Raw genomic sequence first — 24,905 nt, 5'->3', positions numbered from 1 at the left:
TCACATTCTTTTATTTCACTTGTAAATTTCAATAACTTTATTCCAAAGACTTAATAGGTTCAAATAAATACACATCACAATATTTTCATCAGAGCTTCTCTAAAAAGTACAGACCAGCAGCCCTATTTTCCATCCTCATAAATACTTATTTCAAGTAAATGTACACACATTACTCACTACAAAGGAAGGCATACTATCTGAATCTGAATGAAGGAAGCCCCAGGCCTCCTTCAGGTCAGTCCAATGAATAGACCTGCTGTTCTGTTGAGTGAGCGGTCAAATCTACGGAGCTGCCACAAAGCTCCAGTGATGACCAGAGCCTTGCAGTCTGATACTAGTTCAGGGCCACTCAAGCAGTTCAGTTGCTTGGACAGATCTTTTTTTCTATGAGACTTCCCATAGATCTACAGAATTAGATTCTGCCCTAGGAGACATGTTGACTAATATGTCCTTGTTATACCAAGCAGTGTTTGAATCTCTGGAAATTTGACAACCTCTCTGGTCTACAGCACATATTGTTTTTCAGATTATATGGTTTGTGGGTCGAGGATACTAGTCTTAATGCTAGCAAAAGCAGAATACATTCGGGATTTTACCTAAACTCAATAAATTCCTCTATATGAGAAAATGCCTAATGGTGATTTCAGTAAGCTAAGGTCATGCTTGTTTTGTGTTTACAGGCACAGTTTATGGTGTGTTTCATCAGAACAGCGAACTGCAAATTCGGTGTACAAAATAAATCAAAAGTAAACATACAATCATATTTCAATAATCCAATACTGACACTTAAAATGCAATAGTCACACAAGTCCTCTCAAAAACTGTCCAAGGTAAATGTCCTACGCTAATATCCTACATAGCACATATCTGTCGATCAACATTTCGTTAGGTAACGCCGCATGTAAACATGTAAAAACAGTGGACTGTTAACCCTATTTCCTGCTCACAGTGCACAGAGCAGGTACTACTGGTGGAAAGCGTGTGGGACAGTGTTCCCTCCTCTTGCTGTCCGATAGGAGCGATCAAGAGCTCTTTGAAAGTAATTCTGTGTTTAAAGCGTGAAGCAAGAGGACTGAGGTGAAGACATCCTCATTCAGTAGGGACAGAAGCAAGAGGACTGAGGTGAAGACATCCTCATTCAGCAGGGACAGAAGCAAGAGGACTGAGGTGAAGACATCCTCATTCAGCAGGGACAGAAGCAAGAGGACTGAGGTGAAGACATCCTCATTCAGCAGGGACAGAAGCTGCTACTAATGGGAAGTGTGTGAGCAACAGTGTTCAATCTTGTTGATGTCTGACAGGAGTGATTAGGAGTGTGCATTGTGTTGTGTGTGTTGTGTGTGTGTGTGTGTGTGAGTGCATGTGTGAGTGTGTGTGTGTGAGTGTGTGTGTGTGTGTGTATGTATGTGTGTGTGTGTGTGTGTGTGTGTGTGTGTGTGTGTGTGTGTGTGTGTGTGTGTGTGTGTGTGTGTGTATATGTGTGTGTATGTGTGTGTGGGGGGGGGGGGGGGTAAACTGAGGCTAAGGCCTGGCTGGGGCTCATAAGGTTCACCTCAGGAGTACAATATCAGCTGGAGTAATTTCTGTATGGCACAGAACTGTGTGTGTGTGTGTGTGTGTGTGTGTGTGTTTTCCCAGTGAGTGCTGCTTGTTCAGACTGTCAGAGCGCTTCACACGGTGCTCTGGCGTCTTCTTGTACCAGCTCCTGGGACAGACACAGGTGAGGAGAAGAGGGCAGAAGTTCATCACCTAATACAGCTTTACACACACACACACACACACACGCGCACACACACACACACACACACACACACACACACACACACACACACAGTTGCCATACCTGTTCTGTACATTTTTCACACACACAAAATGGTAAACATGTTAAGCAGGGCATGTGTGTGTGTGAGTGTGCCAGTGTGTCAGTGTGAGTGTACCGGTGTGTGTGTGAGTGTGCCGGTGTGTGTGTGTGTGTGTGTGTAAGTGTGTGTGAGTGTGCCAGTGTGTGTGTGTTGAGTGTGCCAGTGTGTGTGTGTGCCAGTGTGTGTGTGTCTGTCTTTCTTTATGTGTGTGTGTGTGTGAGAGAGTGTGCCAGTGTGTGTGTGTGTTGAGTGTGCCAGTGTGTGTGTGTGTGTGTGTGTGTGTGTGTGTGTGTCAGTGTGTGTGTTGAGTGTGCCAGTGTGTATCACTCACCCTTGGCGGTGCAGCTGGCTGGGAACTGGGGAATTCTGACCTTGACTGGGCAGCAAGATCCTAGGAGACAGAGGAGACAGACAGCTAAGTGCTCATGTGGCCCTCCAAACACACACACACACACACACAGACACACACACACCCATACAGACAAACACACACACACACACACACACACACACACACACACACACAAAGAAAGACAGACACACACATACACACACACTCACAAACACAAACACACAGCATGTACAAGGATACAAGGATACAAGGAAGTTCACATGCATATAGTTACTGGAAGTAAGAAATGCAGTGAAATTATGTCTGGTGTCAGCCTATTTGTGCATTTATGGAGGGGGGGGGGCAAGGGCTGCATAAGAAAGGTGGGGGAGGATTGGGATTGGGGGGGGCACCAACAAGGAGCACCCAAGAGCAACAGGGGAGGGGGGGGGGGGCAAGGGCTGCATAAGAAAGGTGGGGAGGATTGGGATTGGGGGCACCAACAAGGAGCACCCAAGAGCAACAGGGCAAGGAAAACTCCCTTACCAAGGAAGAAACCTTGGGCAGATCCACAGCTCAAGGGGGCAACCCAACTGCCAGGGGGTCTTGGTGTGTGTGTTGGGGGATGACAGGGGAGATGGGATAGTGTGCTGTGTATGTGGGGAGAGGGCAGTGTGCAATATGTGTGTTGGAGAAGCTTCCTGATGAAATAATGTGCTGTGTAGGTAGGGGAGAGGGGGGGCAGTTTACTGCAAGTATGGTGAAGGGACTTACTATTGCAAGCAGAGTACTACTGTATGTGGAGCAGTGACTGTGTGTGTGTGTGTAGTGTGTGTGTGGGTAGGTGGGGGCAGTGTGCTGTAAGTATGTAGAGGATGTGTGTTGGAGAAGATCCTGAAGACAATGTGCTGTGTATGTAGGGAGGGGGGGCAGTGTGCAGCAAGTATGTAGAGGAGGCTTACTGTAGCAAGCAGTGTGCTGTATGTATGTGAGGTGATGACAGTGATGATGTAAGTGTGTGTGTTTTTTGTGTGTGTGTTGGGGATGGGGGGGGGGTAAGAAAGGCTAGGCAATCAAGGACATGGGTAGATAGATGGAGGAGAAATATAATAAATAAAAAATAATACATAAAAAGTTCTATGGAGATGTGCAAAAGTTGGAGAAAGTAAGATATGTGTGTGTGTGTGTGTGTGTGTGCAGTGATGCCAGTAACGCGTTAGTCTATTTTGACCACTTTTTTCGGTAACGAGTAATCTAACGCGCTACTATTTACAAACCAGTAATCAGATTAAAGTTACTTATCTAAGTTACTGTGCGTTACTATTTTTGTAATTTTCTTTAGTAAAAATATATATTCTTTGCTTTCTTCTTGTCTTGGGGATTAACGTCATGTAGGCTATGCTCACGTTTTCAGCATGAGCACAATTCACGTGTAAAACCACGCAGCGACACAAACGTAAACAACAATGGAGGGAGAGAGAGAGATGCACATTTCATCAGTCATTACTTTGAGTTTGTGTCCGCTAAACATGACAACATTAAGGTACATTGTACATTCTGTGCTGGCGACAAAGTGCTGTCTAGCTAGACATCCCAAGTCTCCCGAAGTTTTGGGAGTCTCCCACATATTGATAGCGGCTTCCTGACGCCCGCAAATTACATAAAATCTCCCGGAAACCAGAGCGAAGAAGAGCACGCAAGCCAGTCCGGACTTCAAATCGCGTGTGCATACGAGTTTAACGCGCACACAACGGAGAGGGGTGGTACGTTTGTGCCTGAAGCGCATCCAAGACAGAGAGCATCCTGGTCTGTTTTGCTAAATCAACCAATCAGTTTTCAGTGTAAGTGTGCTTATATCTCTTTTCTCCCAAACTTAATTAATCAGTTCAGTCATTGTATCTAGGAGCGTCATGGCAGCGTCAGTGCCCCTCAAAAAGGAAGAATTAAGACCCATTTCACATTAGACTACACAGAAGTGTACCCAATTGTCTTATAAGATTAAAACATAATGATAGTGTTGCACACTGCACTGTTTGTAACAGCGACTTTAGCATTGCTCACAGCGGGTTAAATGATTGCAAAAGACTTGTTGAGGTGAGTTTAACAAGTGTAATTTCATTTGCATACTCAGGCCTATACAAGATGGCTAGTTGCCAATTTACTGCCAATTTACTGAATTTCAGTATCTAAGTAGGTTAGGTTGGGATGTCTGCTATACATTACTGTTAAAATGCACTTCCTGTATAGTGAGTATTGGCAAAACCAGTTATCATTTTTATTTTGAGGCGGTGGGGATGTTGTCGACAGCTGCTGAAAGTAGGTTGGCCACCGAAACACGGTTCTAATATGGCACCGGTGCCGACGCAAACGGTAGTAAATGCATCTAATAACAACGTGGATTTCGGTGCTTAAATTGCTTTTTATTTTTTTATACATCACTGCATTTTATGTGCCATCTCTAACGTCTTGCTCTGATAGCAACACATACAGATACAGTTAGCTAACATAAACACTGGATGTATAAACCAGAGGGGTGCACCCCATAGGCGAGTGGACAGTGTTTGACAGCTTGTGTGAGCCCAAGTAGCTTACTTTAACGCGATATCGCGAGCTCCTGTCAATATCTAGAAGTGGGCCTAACTACACACAAGCAAAAGGCTATGAAACAACATCAACAGTAGCCTATACACATTATCCTTGCTAATGTGCTAACTGGCATTTATTTGAAATGTTATCAGCAAAGTTGTAAGGTGAAACACGCCATAATGGCGTATTAATCCTTCATGTGCATGAGGCCCATATAGCATCACAATGAATATGAAGATCATGTTAAAAGTTAGCTGGCAAAAACATAAAGGTTACATACCTGAGGGGTATTTCAAAACCTAGATAAGGGATTAAGCTGGGATTTTTAGGTTATCCTGGATGAATTTAGCCTTGACTTGGTTTCACAAAAGAGATGGCACATAAGTTACCATGGGGATTTATTCTCTGCACCTAGCCTGGTCCCGACCAGGCTAACGGCCAAGCTAAGTTAATTCTAATGGTAATTATGTTGTCTTATTGGTTCAGCTAGCTGTCATTCACATCAGACCTCCGTGCTCATTTTTAAGGAGCTTTATTCCATTTATAAACTATTTGCTAAATGTATTTGCTCGCAAAACAAAACAGATTGTCTGCCTACTACCATATAGTTATTATTTTAATTGTGATAACCTTATAATTATTAACATAGGCCTAGGTACTTATTGTTTGCTTATTTTGATAGACATTTGATGAATAGCCTACTGTAGTTGATTGGAAGTGGAGGCCTGTAGCCTGGTAAACCAGACCCTGGAATCTTTCAGATTAAGGGTCTGGCCACGAGTAATGAAAATGGCCCAATTCGAGGGGCGGCACCAAGCATTTGAAACTCTCACTGCACGCAGTTGGATAACGCTACGACCAATCACAATTCATCAGTGTCAGTCATCAGTGTAGCTCGCCTTTGTCCCACCTACACCGATTTGATTGGTCCCTCTCGCTCGAGAGATAGGCTAGAAGAAATTTGCATCATTGCTCGTGGCCAGAGTATCTTGCGGGCATAGATATACACAAGTTCACGCGCGAAACCCCGGGTGCCGCCATAACGCTACCAAATGCATTTCATTTCCGCCGGAAGTGGTTTGCGCAGCGTCTGCCGGTGTAAACACAGCGATTTCCATGCTAGCTTGGGATCACGGTTCTACCACTTTGACTGGAGATGGCGTTATTCTCCCCCACCCGAATTCAGTGCAGAACTGGGAGGATAACATGACGACGTGGCCCAGCATAGCATTACAGCAAGATTTGCTCCTACCCGTGCAATCCTTAGCAATAGATGGAAAAGCAATGGACAATCTGAAAGCCTCCGAGGCATATCAATACCTGCACAGCAACAAAGTCGGTTGTGTCATGTCATACAAACATGATCGTTTTGTTTATCTGAAAGCAAATGTAGAGCCTAGCCAGTGTTTGAACAATGCGTGGCATAATGCTTGGGTGCTGGTAACTGAAGCTGGAGAAGTCAAAACTGCGGGATGTACGTGTGTTGCTGGACCAGGGAGATCTTCTTCCCACTCAGCTGCGATCCTGTGGAAGGTAACTAGATTATTTGACCATTGTAGCCTAGGCCTTGTCTTGTTTATTGTTGGTATCCGAACTACATCATAGGCTACTTGGCTAGAGTGCAAAGTGTGTTTGTGCCATGATGATGATAATAATGCATTTTCTTCATAAAGTGCATTTCTGCAAACCCAATGTTCTGTATATTCATTGTAGGCTATGTGTGCAATATATTATATCATATGACATGTTTGCAGTGAACTCATTACAATATCTATGCACTGTTTTTACTATATCTCTCTAGGTAGAAAATGCTGTGAGACAGGGGAAAACCGGGCTTGCCTGCACAGACAGACAGAACCAGTGGAATGCTGGGTCTAAAAGAAATGCTGGTCAGAGGAAGATGAAGTATGTGCGCTTCAAACGACACAACAGGAAGGATCTCTACCAGCCGCCACCAACTTCACAGCCATCCTCTACCACTCCAGAACCGGCACAGAAGGTGACACTCTTTAGGAATCATGAAGAGTGGAGGAAGAACGCACTTGCCTCACCAATGGCAGAACTTTTCAATTGCCCTGGGAGTAGCCTCCTGCAGCTCTGCTTTAATGCTAATACCTCCTCCATCACCGAGCCAACACCATGTCCACGCCTCCATCTCCTAACCCATGATGAGCACCACACACCACTGACTTGTGTAAAATGTAGAACCTTCTATGATGAATACATTAACATGTCCACAGCCCAGCTTGAGGAGATTGAGAAGGTTACAAAAGCACAGAGCAAAGAACAGGTCTGGCATGATGCGCGGAGAGTGCGCATCACAGCGAGCACGGCTAGAAAGGTGCCCATTCGCTCAACCACGGCACCTGACAAGTTTTTGTCAGAACACTTACACCCATCCTTCCGTGGCAATGCCGCAACCCGTCAAGGAGCGGAGGGGGAGGAACTTGCAAGGGACTATTTGGAAACTCTGGGCAACAGCATTGAAACCAAAGGCTTAGTGGTGTGCGAAAAGGAACCGTGGCTTGCAGCATCTCCCGATGGAGTGATAAACAAAGACATTCTGTTGGAGATCAAATCACCTGTGATGGGAAACAAGTCACTAGCAGAATTTTTGGCAACAAAGAACTGCGAAATCACAACTGTGGCAAACGGAGATAGGGTAGATTACCATATTGCCTGCAATGGTCCAAAAGGCTACTACATGCAGGTACAAATTGGGATGCACTGCACAGGGCTTCAGCACTCCAAGTTGGTGATCTGGAACAAAACTGAGCACCTAGAAATCGAAGTACCCTACGACCAAGAATTTGTCCAGGGCCATATCATAAGGCTGCGCACATTCTACTTTGCCCACATGCTCCCGAAAATTGTTGATGATTTTGTTGAGGGAAGGTTACAGTTCTGCAGTAAATATCGCAGCATTTGAAAAATAATATAAAACTGCCTTATTTAGGTCATGCCCACAGGAGCCAACAGTTGTCCGTTATTTACATAATGCACAATTTACATGATCTCTTTGTGCTGTGCAATATATCAATGTGCCTGTACTGTTTGAGTAAAATAAAGTTTGATGTAATTTCATTTCATTATTGCACTGAACTACGATCATGAATGATAGGCCTTATGTTCCTTAGAGGGCTACAATTTCTGTTAACAGTTTATCATTCATAGTAAGCTCATACTGTACATAAATAACACTGGATTAATTAATTGTTTTGAGGAAACTAAAGAAATGGCTTCAACAAGAAAGATCATATGTTTAATTCTAACAGGTATTTAAAAAGTAAAATACAAAAGCCCACACAATTACATCACTATAAAAATATTCATATATAATATTAAAAAAATACAATGCATGCAGTATTTATTGTGTTTATCTGTATTTAATGAACAACATGGCTGGGTGTTGGTAGACTGGGACATAAGGCAAGATTCTAAACCTCACGAGGCACTCTAATCAGTGGACTCTTCAGGTTAACTAGGCCAGCACAGATGGTTAAGATGTTGTCCAGTTTCGGTGCCATGCTGATGGGAACGGTCTGTGATAAAATCTTAAAGACCTTCAGTCTCTGGATTGCTCTTTCCACGTGTATGCGGACATTGGCTACTCGCCTGGTGCGTGTCGTCTCCTCATTTGTCAACTGATTGCGCCTGTAGGTGAATGCAGGGATGTTCAAACTGACCCTTCTCTCATCAAGCAAGTCTCGAATGGTGAACCCACGGTCCGCCATGACCTCATCACCAGCCCCTCAGATAGTCTAGAAACCCACTGTCCATGGTGATAAACTTATCGCTGCTTCTGCCAGCATAGGCGTCAGATATAAACATGATGAGCCCATTAGGGGCCACAGCGACGAGATATTTCACAGTGTTGCGTGATTTGTATTGGCTGAAAGTGTCACTCCTTGAGTCATGGTTTGTGGCTCTCTGCATGGCACTTTCGGCACAGTCGATGATGCAGGTGGTTCGAGGGTAGTTCCTCTGAAACGACAAGGGCATGGTGGCACGAATGGTCTCTCTTGGAAGCCATGGGATCAGGACTTTGAACTGTTCACCCATCACGTCAATCCAGTGACTAATCACAATGCTTGCCATGGATGTGGACACATTGAAGCGGTGAGCAATATCTCCTAATATTAGGTTTAGTTTTAACTTAATCAAGGTCATTAGGATTTGGTCAACAACAGGAAGGGTAATTGATGGCTTACTGAAAGGCAACAACACCGTCACTAGGGTGAAAAATTGAACCATACGCACTCCTGTATACAGCCGGGACCTAGCATCATCAATGACCGTGGTGCTAGTCACAGTAGGACCCATTTCTGCCTCGCACTGTGTGGCCTTGTCTACTTTAACGGACGGTGTTGAACAGTACGTGTGGTCAACATGTGACGGATCCTCCCATTGGGTCTGGGCATCTCGAAATTTTGGTGTAGCAGGCTCGGCCTCACAGGCAGGCTGACAGGTTTCAGGAGCATCTAATAAGGGGACCAGAAAACATGGATGGAGCCAAATTAATGCAGACATAGTCCTCTCTCTAATAATCACAATGACAAAATTTGTACTACAACATTGCACTCACACGCACACACACACAATCATCATCACAACAGCCTGCCACCTTGCATTGTATTTATGATGTAAAAGACATGCACGCACACATATTACACACAATTAATGATGTATCGCGGTGCATTATTTGTCCCATCTCCAAAACAATCAACTGCCTTAGCAAAATACCGGTAGCAATGTTCTTCATAATTAACAGTATTTTCAGCTTCATAGCTAAAGTTGCTGAACTTACCCTCAGATTCAAGTCTGCGTTTCTTTATCTGGGGGGAGGCAGTTGTCCGCTGGGTGAGTTGACGCCTCTTTGGCTGGGTAGTGCGATTGTATCCCAACCACAACTCTGGGAAAGGATTATCCTTGGTTGGTTTTTTGTCCACAAAGTGATGGGAACAAACAAAAACGTTGCGTGGTGGTTTCTTTACATTCAATGCCTTCAGCCAGGTCCTTGATTCCAAGTCGCTATCAGGCTTGCGAAAAAATGTGAACAATGGAGCGCATGGACATTGCCTCTTCGTAGCTGGTTTGTGGTCGTAGCACTCTCTATCTAACCACTCGTTCAGGTGCTTTCTCGAGTTTTTATAACCAACTACAGCACACGTCGTTCCCGAACCACTTTTCTTCATGTTGTAGCAGCTAATGGTTATATCCTCTTTGTCACAGCGATATCAGTGCTTCGTCGGCACAACGGAGCAAGCTAGCAAAACAAACCCAGCCCGCCAGAACGGAAGTGGATTGCATTCGACGGAAGAAGTTCAGGATGTAGAGCGGAAACGGCTCAATAACTTGTGTATACTGACTAGATGTCGCCTTCGGCTTCTCAGCATGCGTCAACACCGCCGCCATCTTGTAGCGGGGATCTGAAGCTCTAAACTAGTTCTCCCTTATTGTCAGTGTTCCCTATTTAGCGACGTTTGGCCATCCCCAGCGACAGAAAACCTTTTTAGTGAATAGCGACACATTTGGGAACTTCTCACAATAATGGCAAACTCGGTTTCGTTGTTGTTGAAACGTAAGAAAATCACTTTTCTCATGGCTTTGTCATTTGTGAATTAAGCTACATCTCGTTTGCCCATAGCATTGGCCCATGATTAAAAAAGTAACGACTGGCGTATGAAGTAGCAGACCACGTTAAAGCACGGAAGTAAATGTTCTACAGATCTACAGCAACTTCTGGTAAGATTACAACTTATACGGGTAAACGAGACGAGAGGTATGTGGCCTCAACCAGAGCCTGTCTACGGAGAGCCTGTTTACTTTCATTGTATCGAACCTGGTTGCAGTTCACTCATTGTTCCTCTAGGGGCCGCCTCTAGCTAGTGCAGAATGAATGGGAGTCTATGGGGCTAGACGGGTAAAATGTATCTTTATTATCATCAAAAGCTTAGTTTTCTCTAGACTCAACCATAAATACATGCCTGTCAGTTGGAGCAACCCAAAAAACTAGATAATTGCTGGAGATTTTGACGATTTATGGTGATTTTATTTTCGTTAGATCTTTGCTCAGATTGACGTTAATGCATTATAGAGGAGTGGATCACCGCGGCAAGATGGCGTCTCGATTGACGCATTCGTTCCAATGAACAGCAGTAGTCAAGGCGACATCTAGTCAGTATATATAGAACTCTGGATTTCCAGGGTAACTGAGCTGTCTAAGAGGCTACGAATCCATCTCCGTACGTTATCGCTAATTAAACTCAGCTGACTAGTGTTAGCGCTTAGCCATAGTTGCTGTTAAAATGCCTACTAGGCTAGCGCTGGGAATCTAAACACTTCAACACCGACATGCAGCCTAGCATGTTCAAAACTATTGCTTGTTATGGGTTAAGACATGACATTTCTTGAAGCATTTGGGAACACACTGAATTATCTGGAAAGTAGAGTCCCTGTTAGATTAGCTTGCTTGCAAATGACATTGTCCATGACCTGGCAGTTTTATGGCAAGCGGTTTTAACATACGTATGGCAAACCGCCTACAATGGGTAAACTTGAAAGCAGAGCTTAGCCTACTATTGTGTGTGCATGCATGGCAAGCGGTTTTAACATTTAAATGTATTATTCGTAGGAGCAATGAAATATTGACCGTAAATTGAATACAACAGATCAATTTCATGTTCAAATGTGTCTTATCAATAAAAAAAAAGCAATTCATGCTTTAGACCATTTTAATTTAAAACATTTTAAAAACAAAGTACCGGTTCAAGCACCGTTTCGGCACCGGCACCGTCTTAAAAGTATCGATTTAGCACCGGTATCGGATAAAACCCAAACGATACCCAACCCTAGCTGAAAGTAACTAATAAAGTAACGTGTAATCTAACTTAGTTACTTTTAAAATCAAGTAATCAGTAAAGTAACTAAGTTACTTTTTAAAGGAGTAATCAGTAATCAGATTACTTTTTCAAGGTAACTGTGGCAACACTGTGTGTGTGTGTGTGTGTGTGTGTGTGTGTGTGTGTGTGTGTGTGTGTGTTTTGACGTGTGATAAAATAAGAAAATAAATAAAAGGTCTGTAGCATAGGGAGAGGGATGTAAAAGTGCTAAAAGTCATGTAGGTGTGTGTGTGTGTGGGGGGGGGGGAACACAAACACACAGCGTGTGTGTAAAGTACCTATTGGTGCTGGGGCTCCTGGGCTTCTGTTGAGTCTTCCTCACTGGGCCTGGAGATTCTCCCATCTGTGTAAAACACAGATGGGAGAAAAACACACACACACACGCGCACACACACAGCGCAAGAGAGATGCAAAATGCAGTGGGTCTCATGAAAGATTCAAAAGCTCAAGCAGGACATTGAACACTTGACCCACATGGGCCACATGGACTACTGGCTCCACCTTTTCACCCAATGAAAACACACACACACACACACACAGCCCTCACCGGGTCTCACACACACACACACACACACACACACAGCCCTGATGTGTGTCTGTGAGTGTGTGTGTGTGAGACCTGATGAGCCATAGTCCTGATGTGTGTGTGTGTGTACAGTATGTGTGTGTGTTCTCTCATCTCTGCTTCTTCCTATCCAGAGACTTCTGGGTGGCAGCAGACAGACACCTGCGCTCCTTGAGGGGCTTGGTCTTCTCCTGAGAAACACACAGCCAGGTGAGGTTAGTTGTGAGTGTGAGTGTGTGTATCTCTGAGTTTGTGTGTGTGTATCTCTGAGTTTGTATGTGTCTATCTTTGTGAGTGTGTGTGCGTATCTCTGTGAGTGCATGTGTGTGTTTGTATGTGTGTATTTCTGTGAGTTTGTGAATGTATGTGTTTGTATATGTGTATATCTCTGTGAGTGTGTGTGCATGTGTGTTTGTATGTGTGTATATCTCTGTGAGTGTGTGCGTGTGTGTGTGTGTGTGTTTGTGTTTGTATGTGTATATCTCTGTGAGTGTGTGTGTGTGTATATAGTGTGTGCGTGTGTGTTTTTATGTGTGTATATAGTAAGTGCGTGTATATTTGTATGTGTGTATATAGTGAGTGAGTGAGTGAGTGTGTGTGTGTGTGTGTGTGTGTTTGTATGTGTATATCTCTGTGAGTGTGTGTGTGTGTTTTTATGTGTGTGTATAGTGAGTGTGCGTGTATATTTGTATGTGTGTATAGTGAGTGTTTGTGCGTGCGTGTGTGTGTAAATCTCTATGAGTGTGTGTGTTTGTATGTGTATATCTCTGTGAGTGTGTGTGAGTGTGTATGTGTGTGTGTGTATATAGTGAGTGTGCGTGCGTTTTTATGTGTGTATATAGTGAGTGTGCGTGTGTATTTGTATGTGTGTATATAGTGAGTGTGTGTGTATATAGTGAGTGTGTGTATGCGTGTGCGTGTGTATATCTCTATGAGGGTACCATCTCCCTCAGCTTCCTCTCGGTGCTGCAGCAGTGCCAGGCGCTCCTCTGGGCTCAGCTCAAAGAAGATGTCGAAGATGTCAAACCGAGCAGCACGCAGCTGCAAAACACACACACACACAACGTGTTATGACCAGAGCAGCACGCAGCTGCAAAACACACACACACACCCACACACAACGTGTTATGACCAGAGCAGCATGCAGCTGCAAAACACACACACACACACACACACACGTGTTATGACCAGAGCAGCACGCAGCTGCAAAACACACACACACACACACACACACAACGTGTTATGACCAGAGCAGCACGTAGCTGCAAAACACACACACACACACAACGTGTTATGACCAAAGCAGCACACAGCTGCAAAACACACACACACACACAACGTGTTATGACCAGAGCAGCACACAGCTGCAAAACACACACACACACACACACACACACACAACGTGTTATGACCAGAGCAGCACGTAGCTGCAAAACACACACACACACACACACAACGTGTTATGACCAAAGCAGCACACAGCTGCAAAACACACACACACACACACACAACGTGATATGACCAGAGCAGCACGCAGCTGCAAAAACACACACACACACACACACACACACACACGTGTTATGACCAGAGCAGCACGCAGCTGCAAAACACACACACACACACACACGTGTTATGACCAGAGCAGCACGCAGCTGCAAAACACACACACACACACACACACCACGTGTTATGAACAGAGCAGCACGCAGCTGCAAAACACACACACACACACACACACACAATGTGTTATGAACAGAGCAGCACGCAGCTGCAAAACACACACACACACACAACATGTTATGCACAGAGCAGCACGCAGCTGCAAAACACACACACACACACACACACACACAACGTGTTATGACCAAAGCAGCACACAGCTGCAAAACACACACACACACACACACGTGTTATGACAAACACACACACACACACACAACGTGTTATGACCAGAGCAGCACACAGCTGCAAAAACACACACACACACACACAATGTGTTATGAACAGAGCAGCACGCAGCTGCAAAACACACACACACACACACGTGTTATGCACAGAGCAGCACGCAGCTGCAAAACACACACACACACAAACGTGTTATGACCAGAGTAGCACGCAGATGCAAAACACACAAACAAACACAACGTGTTATGACCGGGAGCTGAGAATCCATAAGTCATAGGGCCAGAACTGTATAGTCCTGATGGCATCTCATCAACATGGGGGTGCCCACTGATGTGGTGTGTGTGGTGTGTGTGTGTGTGTTACCTGAGCTCGGACTCTGTCCTGTAGAGACAAGTCCTGTGGAGAGAGGGAGGCTCTTCTCTGAGGGGCCTCAGTTTGGAACTCAAAAAACAAGTCATAGATGTAACCAAGTATCCCAGGTAAAAAAACTATTAAAAGTATACGTTTTGAAAGTGTACTAAGTACCGTTTGTACTTTTTTCGTAAAATCCAAGTGTAATTAAGTGTATTGAATTATGTATTAAGTTCAACTTAATACCAACTTGACTATACTTTGAGTGTAATTAGTGTGCTAAAATGGAACAACTTTTTTCAAACTTTAAGTGTTCTTAAGTACATTATACAAAGAGATTTTATGAGCATTCGAAACACAGTTGCAGTACAATTTTGTAACATCCCAAGTGTATTGGAAATGTACTTAAAAGGCATTACAGTATAACTAATAATAGTGTAGTAGTGTATTTTGAATACTCTTATCATCCTCATTTCTATTCATTTGGCATGCTTCTGTAATATTTTAAATTAACTTCAAATGTACTTCCTGACTACAATAAGTGCCTTGAAAGTTTGCAGTTATGTTAATAAAAGTATAGTCTTAAGATACTTTAAGCACTATAAAGGCATACAATTATAATTAGTATTATATTAGTATTATAAATAATATTAGTGTGATTTAAAATTGTACTATTAGTACTCTCCTACCTATTCTGTTACATGACAAATTACACTTTGATTATGAGAAAAACATTTTATTGACATGAATGAAAACAAAACATAATATTCATCCATAACAAAAGTAAAACATTTTCCTGAAAGTTATGGATCTCTTGAGCATATCTTTTCAAGTTGGATGTGGTAACGCGATAAAACTTGCATTTGGGCGTATTATATTATTTCACATGCATAGATTTTTCGAGTGGCTGTTTGGAGCGCTGGTCAGATTCCTCCTAATTTCGCAGCATTTTCTTCCATGCTTGGGGAGCAGTTTCCTCTGAGTGCGTACGTGCAGAGAGAATTTGTGCACACACATTTAATATCTACGTGTGTGAAATAATATATAATATAATACACCCAAATGCATGTTTCATCGCGCAAGTGCTTTTTGCCACTATTGTGTCGCGATACTCTACAGCCTCATTGGTAGACCATCAATTAAATGCAGATTTCATGAAAAACAAAAGTTGTTTACCCTCCTAGGTGAGAGAATTTGCCCTCTAAGCTTGAAATTGTTTACTGGACACCCAGCCTACAAGCCAACAACTTAACAGTCTAACATGGCTAAATTTGTAATGCATGATAATTTATTGCTTATTTGTTTGCAAAGTCTTCTGGCCCAGAAAGAAAACCATGGTGGTTACGGATCATGGCTGAGGAGGAAAGGTACAGCTGGTAGAGTTGTGCAGTGAGTGAACTTTCCTCCCAACACTGAGATGTGGTGGCAAAGGCTGTGGTAGCTAGCGTCCTTACTAGCAAACCATCTTCCAGTCCAAGATGCATAAAGTTTTCAGTGGCAACCCGGGGCTGGACAGCAGTCAAATGCATTGACCTTGGTATTAGAGAATTTGTCTCTGTTGTCTGTGAACAGAAAGAAGATGGACAACATTTTACAAGATAAACAATATTTCACACAGAAATCCATTGGCAATGATGAGATTAATACAGATTATCTGTACCTATTTGCCATTTACTTTTTATGGGTCAAATTGGTATTGACGCCATCCTGGTATGGGTAGACCTGGCCAGGTAGTCTTTCCTTAAAGCGTTGTGCACCTTGGCACCGATATGAGTGCAACCACCCTGTTTTCTGCATTTGATTACCTTAGATTCCTTTGTTTCCAATACAACCGTATTATCGTTTTCGGGTCAAATGGCATTTTAAATGTCGTAGGGGCACTAGCCTATTATTTTGATGCATGAATCAAAATCATCATGTATCAAAATAGTTCTGCCCCTACGACTCCCATTCAAAATGGCATTTGACCCAGAAACGACAATACAGTCAAGCTTAATGGTGGCGCTTCTGTCTTATGCTTTCAAACGAAAGTTTGACTCAGGTACATTCACAAAAAGACCCTAGGTTGCATTTTGGCTTGAGTTATGCTTTAAGAGTAATGGGACAAGGTCCTGGATGAAGAATATTTACCTTTACTGCTGATTATTTGAGGCGTTCAGACATCTCGGTTTCAAAACTGTCCAGGAACACCTGTAAAAACATAGTTAGGCTACAGATTAAAACGAGGTAAATTACAAACACTATGAAATGAACTTGAATGCTCTGTCAAACACAAATAATTTAAAAAAATCTAAATCTATTGCATAAACCAAGGCATAATATCAATCATGTAGCCTAAGCTTCATAGCACTAACTTAGTAGAACACCAGGTTTAATTCCCCCTCTAATATCAATGGTGGAAAAAAACGTTCTACTTCATAAAATGCATGTAATTTCTCCTGTAGACTCATTTTAAAAGATGTCTCCACGATTAAAGAAAAAAACAGCTACAATGTCATTAGCATGCCTAATGAATATGAAGTGTGACTAGCCTAGCACCATCCTCCTTTCTGTGAGTTAACTTAGCCTACACTATAATATTAAAGAACATTGGTGAACTTTAGGCAAACGTTGCTTAATAAAGAACACACTTTCTTCCATCATAGTTTGTCTAACGTTAGTGCTAATAACGCTTGTCAATAATCCCACAAACACAAAGCAGGCTAATGTAACGTTAGTTTTCTTCTTGATAGGGATCTGGTCGACGTTTATGACGTTAACGTTAGTTAAATTAGCTAACGTGATCTGGCATTGCTAGCTTGTACTATCAAGGATAAAAACAAACTCTTGAAAGATTGCTAAGCCATCAATTTAACTTCTCCAAAGACTACCGAAGGTCATAAAGAGTAAGCTACATCAGAATAATTTAACAATATGCTTTGGGACTCACCTGATAACGAATAACTTGGCACTTTAGATCCAACTGGCTTCAGCCCTTGTTATCTCATATGACGAGTCCTTCTGGCTCTGTAGGACCAACGTCTCTGGCATGACTAGAATTTATGGTATCTTTAATTTGGACAAACCTGTAACAATACGTAAACGTATGCATTTTCTGGTCTCTACAGTCCATCTGTCTTGCAAATAAAGTTACAAGCATAGACTGTATAAAATTACATTAATGTTTGCTCACACCACGTTTTGCTCGAAAGCTGCACAGATCCGCCCACTCCATTTCAAATTCAAACAACCATGTTATTGGTCAACTGGACTGCCTATACATTTAACTGTGTTGCCTATAAATTTAACAAAATGCCACATTCATCCTCTCACAACCTCTACTACATCACAAACGTATAGGCTACTACCTTGCTAAGACACAAAATCAACAAAAGAAAAAATATTATTTGATGACCAAAACTGATAGATCAGTGTGTCTAGGCTAGGTTATTGCACATTGCCATCCATGCGGCTGACATATCAGGCCTAACAGCTACACACATTAGTATTTTATTAAAGGTGAGATGACTATGAAACTATACAAATAATGTATTAGGCCTACCAAAAAAATATACTTTCCATAAGTGTACTATATTACAACTCTAAGTATTAGCAATTTAATACACTTAAACTAAATAAACTTCTTTACCATTTAAAATACACTAACAACAAAGTACACTTTTAAAAAGTACATTACAAAAACACTTTGAATATTGCACAATAAGTATATTTAATTTTAATACACTGAAGTTGAACTTAATACTATGACTATGAAACTATACAAACAATGTATTAGGCCTACCAAAAAAATATACTTTCCATAAGTACACTATATTACAACTCTAAGTATTAGCAATTTAATACACTTAAACTAAATAAACTTCTTTACTATTTAAAATACACTAACAACGTACACTTTTAAAAAGTACATTACAAAAACACTTTGAATATTGCACAATAAGTAAATTTAATTTTAGTACACTGAAGTTGAACTTAATAACATCTACTTTGAAGTATACTTTCTAAAAGTACACATTAAACATACTTTACATAAAGTACAAAAAGTGTAAGCATACTTGCTTTATACTTCATGTACTTTAATCATATTTCTAACACACTAAAGTATACTACTTTTTTTACCTGGGATGGCTACTTGATTCTGGATGGACCTGGCAGATTCTCTGCTTAAGGTGTACGCTCGGGCTTCCAAAGCACTTACTGCAAAGACTTTGGCTTTTGGCTGTTCTAGTTGGCCTGTTGGCCAGAGCAAGAAAAAAAAAAAAAAAAAGAGAGAAAAAAAAGTTTGCTGTGTGGAGTTGGATTGCGCAAGCTAAAAAGGGGGTTGAGCAGGGCGGAGTGGGGCACTAAAATCCACCGTCAGCGGCCCGGCCCGAGCCACATAAGAAGCAATAATAGATTGAGAGCGTTTTTCATTCTGACATCAAATGGAATACATCATTCTAGACTCAATATATAACAATTTAGACCAGCACCATTCCTCAGTAACTGAAACCTCACCAATAGGAAAGCAAAATTTGAAATGAGATCCGACCCGTTTCTCCTACACCCCCATTAAGAGAAATAAGAAGCAATAATAAATTGAGAAGGGAAAAGGTATATTTTTAGATCGTACAGTAAGTTGAACTTTAAGTAGGAAATGGTCTGAGACAACAGGACCTGACAAATTGTCTTCCTCTTGTTTCAGCCCAAGTCAAGGTCTCATATCCTGAGGGTTAGATCTCAATAAGAGTTGGTTTATTATTTGTAAGACAAAGAAAAAAAACTTTCAAGACAAGAATTGAATTTGGGCAGCTCTAGGTAGGGCTTAAATTATTATGCTGTATGGTATCCACCAGTTAAGGAGGTTTTCATTCCATGGGTTTTATAACATTAGTGCTTGCAACGTACAGTAAGTGACAACTGTTAAGCCTGTTTTAGACAAAAAAAGTTTCATTGTTTGGTAAGTATAGTTAGTGCCATTAATCTAAATTTGCATGCACCTTGTATGTTCAAGAGTTTACTTTCCAGTGCCTTGCTGATGTTCACTTCAAAGTTGTCCACTTCAAACACATGGTCTGATTCGGATGCAATGGCATGGAGCTGACAGATAGACAGATAGATATCAATCAGTGTTTACAAATTATAAAAATGGATATGGAGCAATGGTGTGTGTGTGTGTGTGTGTGTTAATGACGACAAGGTAACAGATACGTCGAACAGGAATATCATACATAATGCCCCTCAAGAAAAGCAAAGCAGAAATACATATAACTTTAGAGGAAAAGTCTCTGGGGAGATCTGACATCACATCCCAACAAATCCTATATTTAACTTTGAGACTCAAGCTGTACTGCAGGCTAATTTAAATGTACAACTTTTCAATTTTGCCCCCATTTCTTAGGAATTTAAGATATCATTTTACGTAAATGTAACAATTTAACTTCACTGTAATTTCTCACACTGAAAGACCATTCTAGAATGCCATTGACACCAGAAACAATAACTAAGATAACTGTACAGTACACAGTAAATCGGCCAGTGTTAATTTTACTCTATGGGTGTTAATTTTAACACTATTCCAGAGTTTATGTAATCCTCACTCAGTGTTAAAATAACACTTGCCATAGTGTTGCCGTATTAACACTAGCCTAGAGTTTCATAATTAACTCTATCAGAGTTAAAATTAACTCTATTGGAGTGTATCATTAACTCCATCAGTGATTCATAATTAACTCTATTGGAGTAATTAATTAGTTTCTAGAGCCATATATTTATCAAAATAAACATACTAAACAAACCACAGCAAATTAATTACTTTTCTTTTTTTATTAACATTTGCCATGATATGGCTCAAATCAATGTGCAGAGGGACAATATATATGTCAAAGTTTGGTCCATAAGCATTTTGTTGAGCAAAGGCCTTATACTCATACAAATCATTGACTTTAACAATAAAACAATGTTCCTCACAATCCATAACCACATATGCATGAAAATGCTCTGCAACACTGAGTAAACATTTCATAAACAAGAAATAAAACAATATAATCAAGAGTTTTTTACAATTTCACAAACTTGTGTTTTGCTTCAAACCTATTACTAGAGATGTGCAATAATGGGCCAATTTTCCATAAGCAAGACAGATAATGCACCATGAAGTGATGTTACATGTGGGTATACCCAAAGTCCTTTTAGGCAAGTCCCTCCACTCAGCAGCCATATTGCAACGCATTTTGGGCACTTTCGGCAGGCTTCACAACACCAATCTTGCTCCAGCGGCAAGATCACAACACATGATTGGCACAATCAATGTCTTCACAACACACCACATGATTGGCTCAATGTATTTACATGTCCACGTTTTACCACGGAGGGGGGTGTGATATATGTAGACAACACCATACGTTACAAACTAACCCCATGCATTTCTATGGAGGATTTTTTGAGTGCTGTGTCTCCTCATTAGAAAGTCTACCTCCTTAAAAAGCTCATGGTGTTCATGTATTCCAAGGCTCCCGAGCTGTTCTTGACCAAACGCTACGACACTCGTTGCTTTAGGCGCCAGGCCAGATAGCCCGTCCCTCTTCCAGCATCGTAGAAGTGTTCCTGCAAAATAATGTGGGCAAGAACTATGAATATCCAGATCAATAGTTGAACATTATTATTATTATATATAACCTTAAATGGAAATGAGTAAAATCTTACATAGCCATTGGTGGAGTAAGGATCCCTGACATTAGGAAACAGTCACAATGCCGAGTGCATATCTTTTTCCTTGACTTCGTACTGGTATCCTAAAAACAATAGGAAAATTATATTAGATATATTCAGACAACATTACAAGCTATAAAATGGAAGTGATTAAACATGGATTATGGATAAAATATGGACTTAACGCTTCTTGCCACTAAAATATGCTTAAGTAATATTACATTACATTAGGCTAACACATTTTTAACCAAAGCGACTAACATGGTAGCAGTTTAAGTTTTAAAGCAATTCTCTCAACAATTTTAGGACAATTTAAAAACAGTAGAGTACAGTAAGAATAAGTGCATCAGTGAGTGCTGTTTTTAAACAGTTGAGTGTCAGTTCAAGACAGGTGGTAAGTACTAGGATCAGCAAGACTTGTTGTAAGTAGTGCTATGAGAGGAGATGTTTTCTAAAGAGCTGGGTCTTCAGGAGTTTTTTGAAAATGGAGCCACTGTGTAGTTGGTAATAGATATCCCTACAGCTAAGGTTCTACCTTATAGCATTTATCAACCCCACAATCACCAGTTCAATATTGTTTTTACACAGCAATTCTACTACCTAATACCTGGATTAAAATACATTAATTTAGGGTTTTCTTGTCACTCTGCAGGCAGGTTGTGTGAGGCTATATGTGCACACTAATGATTTTTCATTTTATTTCACATTACATTATTCACCCTATTACATGCACTCTATTTTTCTCACTCAAACAGTCAATTGTGATGTTATGTTACAATGTTCTCTCACTTTGAATGAATGGAACGATAACATTGGATCAATGTAAAAATTGCACTACCACTGAAAAGTCTGAGTAGGGATGTCCTGAGATAACCCCACTCATGGAATCCCTCTCGTTTAGTCAGAAAAGAGTTAATAGTTTGACTGGACCTAACTGTTGTATAGAATTAGATTAATTTATTCAAAACAAAACATACCCATGGACCAGGATATTCAGAAGATGCCTTCTTGTACAGTGTGTCAAGGTGCTCTACTATACTCCTCCATTATTTCCTCTCCCATTTAACTCTTCTCCAGAACCTCCTGGACCATCTATGCGTAAAAAAAGAAACAATAACAGTGATACACTTGTAAAGAGAAAACTTACATGCACCCTCTAAAAAGTGTAAATCCAGAGTACAAACAAGAAAGCTAAGGGGGCAGCTAGAACGTCAAAAACAAATGCTATTTAATACCACTGATAGTGCTCAAAATATAATTACACTTCTGTGGTTGTGTGATGAGGGTCTCTACAGACAAACAGAAGTATTGTAAACTTGGAAAGTGTACAGAGAGATTATAACAAGACCTGTATCTGAAGGAAGCAAATTGCTTGGCCGTGTTCTAGTAGCATGAAATCAGTGGGATTTTGATCTTGCAGCACTGGATCTGCAAGCAGATCTGACTGAATCTAATAAACATACTTTTACGTTCAGCCAGATCTGTGCAGAGCTGCAAGATTGAATGTGCCCACTGATTTGACACTACCGGAACACAAAGCCAGGCTTCTGCATTTTGGAGACGAGAGACAGACAAGGATTTCTCCTAGTGATATTTTAATTTTAAATGCTCACCTGTTTGGCCTTTTTCTGCTGAATCTCCTATGGCAGAGGTGTTCTCTTCTTTTGCACCAGTGGATTGATGTGCCTTGTTTGAAGAACAAGAAGAAAAAAATTGGAATCTTAAAGGGCTGCTTTAAGAAATTCGGTCTCCGATTTTATTTCACTTAATTCAACTAAAGGGTGACAAAATCTTTTTTTTTTTTTTAACCATACCCACTTTATTTGGCATGAACAACACATTTCACAATTTTCTTCATCAGGTTTGAACGTGAACCTAAAGCCTTCACGCCAAATAAAGTCAACAAAATATACCCTCCAGTGTGCGATTTATACTAGTTTTTGACTTTTTAATAGTTATACTGCACACCATCAGCACCTGCAAAAGGGCTGTGCACAGGGATTTTGAACTTTGATTGATTTCAAATGTATTTCTTAAAAAGGATCATAAGGATCTGCATTAACTCCAGCCAGGATACAAAGTGTGCGTGTGAAATCATTAAGAAACATGCCTAAGGTCAGGCTGATTCATAGTCTAAACAAGCTAGAAAAAAGAAAGAAAAAAAAGTTGCAATATGGCTGCCGAGTGGAGGGACTTGCCTAAAAGGACTTTGGCTAAACCACATAAAACCTCACCTTCTCGAATTAAACTTTGAAAGGAAAAACCAGGCTGCAGTTTGAGGTACTTTTTTCTCCATGGTACTGGACATTGATGAGCATTTTGCTGACCCTGTTAAAACAAAGAAAATGATTACATCAATACAAGAACAACAATGATTTGACTATCAGCAGTATATCAACTAACCAGCAAAGGACTTCTAAACTTTATTCTGACATTATTTACCACAGGTTACCAAATGTTTCAACCGCAAGTGTTTTGTCTTAAAATATGTTCATATAATCCCTACTTTTTAAGCAACATGACTGGTAATAACTTAAATAATTTCATTAGGCAGTAAACTCGTCTACATTTTACCATATCCATAAAAAAACTGCTCATAATTTCAGAGAATAAACATGTCTTATTCTGCTCAGCTGTAACGTTATGCCTGATGGACTGAATATCCTTATGCACGTGCTTGCAAGCTATTGAACCACAATTTCTACAAATATCTAAAATTAGTATCAGCTAGCTAACTTCTATACTCTTTGGCTTACCTGCACCCTTTATAAGTTAGGAAACAAAGAAATTGATCTAACCCAAATAAAGCCAAAAGACTAACAGAAACTAATACCAGTGCCATACAGAGAATGGAGACTGCACCAAACCAACCAGGCTAACGGTTACCTTACACCTCTGTTTGCTACAAATGCCTAACAGTTAAACGAATGCCCTCGTGGTCTCAGCTAATGTTAGCTAGCAGCAATTTTTTTATAACAAAGCAATAGTGTTCAGTTCAACCAAACGTCAATGAGTTGACAGACTGTTATAATTAGTCAGTCAACAGATCCATTTGTGCCAGGTGAGCATTTGGCAGCACACTAACGTTAGATCGCTATGAACAGTGGAGTTCTGGCTGTAACTAATGTTAATCAGCTAGGCTACGTTAGCATGTTAGAGCTATTCCCTCAGTGGGTATTCAAATTCCAACCGCCTTTTCGAATTTCAGAAAGGACTTTAAGACGTTGTCGACTCCAATATTATATTAATGTCAGTTTACAGTTTAAGTATTACAAATTAACATAAACTTAACCATTTCAATTTGATAAGGTTATAACCCACCGAAGTTATGTTAGCTTGCTGGATGTTTTACCAATCATTTTCTGAGCTAGCTAGTGCTAGCGACCTTGCTACTAGCTAGCGACCAAGCTAACGTCACCAATATTTCATAGTAGGTAAAACACGTTGGTATGAAAACATATCCCTGTGATGTGACATTACTTAATTGTGTATTTGTCGTAGTTTTCATGCTAGCTTACAGAAATATAGGGAACAAATGAATTTACCTTTTACTATCCCACGATGTACTTCAATGGCGTCCATCTTCTTTTCGTAGTTTTATCACACCACAACGCCACTGATATAAAGTTGAGGGAGTGTGCAACTGGCAGGCTGACTGCAATGATGTGCACTAGAGTGGTTGTACATTGAGAGAGCTCACTAGTAACATATTG

The 24,905-nt window shown here is 41.0% G+C and overlaps 2 protein-coding genes and 2 long non-coding RNA genes across 5 annotated transcripts; 2 read left to right on the top strand and 2 right to left on the bottom strand.

Moving 5' to 3' along the window:
- Window positions 1-629: 629 nt before the first annotated feature.
- Window positions 630-2,155, top strand: LOC125296828. Its single transcript, XR_007193864.1, has 3 exons — window positions 630-1,077; window positions 1,123-1,262; window positions 2,121-2,155. It is a non-coding gene; the product is annotated as an uncharacterized LOC125296828 (long non-coding RNA).
- On the bottom strand, window positions 1,543-19,559 carry LOC125296827 (centriolar coiled-coil protein of 110 kDa-like). 2 transcript variants are annotated; one of them, XM_048246930.1, is made up of 6 exons: window positions 19,482-19,559; window positions 13,188-13,287; window positions 12,360-12,437; window positions 11,960-12,024; window positions 2,194-2,253; window positions 1,543-1,705 (listed from the first exon to the last, which is right to left on the bottom strand). In XM_048246930.1, exons 2-6 carry the CDS (start codon window positions 13,188-13,190, stop codon window positions 1,549-1,551), a joined length of 363 nt encoding a protein of 120 aa, XP_048102887.1. In that variant the 5' UTR covers window positions 13,191-13,287; window positions 19,482-19,559; the 3' UTR covers window positions 1,543-1,548. The 2 variants fall into 2 exon arrangements, with proteins under 2 accessions (XP_048102887.1, XP_048102888.1); XM_048246931.1 differs by lacking the exon at window positions 19,482-19,559 and having other exon boundaries at window positions 13,188-13,785.
- LOC125296826 lies at window positions 6,056-7,776 on the top strand. The gene is made up of 2 exons (XM_048246929.1): window positions 6,056-6,312; window positions 6,581-7,776. The coding sequence occupies exons 1-2, from the start codon at window positions 6,064-6,066 to the stop codon at window positions 7,706-7,708; spliced, it is 1,377 nt and encodes a 458-aa protein (XP_048102886.1). The 5' UTR covers window positions 6,056-6,063; the 3' UTR covers window positions 7,709-7,776.
- Window positions 19,560-20,325: 766 nt separating the features above from the next.
- On the bottom strand, window positions 20,326-24,782 carry LOC125296560. Its single transcript, XR_007193796.1, has 6 exons — window positions 24,738-24,782; window positions 23,427-23,520; window positions 22,806-22,878; window positions 22,170-22,284; window positions 21,187-21,275; window positions 20,326-21,087 (listed from the first exon to the last, which is right to left on the bottom strand). It is a non-coding gene; the product is annotated as an uncharacterized LOC125296560 (long non-coding RNA).
- Window positions 24,783-24,905: the final 123 nt, after the last annotated feature.

This window comes from Alosa alosa, chromosome 6 (assembly GCF_017589495.1).
Source record: "Alosa alosa isolate M-15738 ecotype Scorff River chromosome 6, AALO_Geno_1.1, whole genome shotgun sequence".
Classification (NCBI taxonomy): domain Eukaryota; kingdom Metazoa; phylum Chordata; class Actinopteri; order Clupeiformes; family Clupeidae; genus Alosa; species Alosa alosa.
Note: the sequence above shows the minus strand (reverse complement) of the source record. Positions and strands in the feature narration are given on the sequence as shown.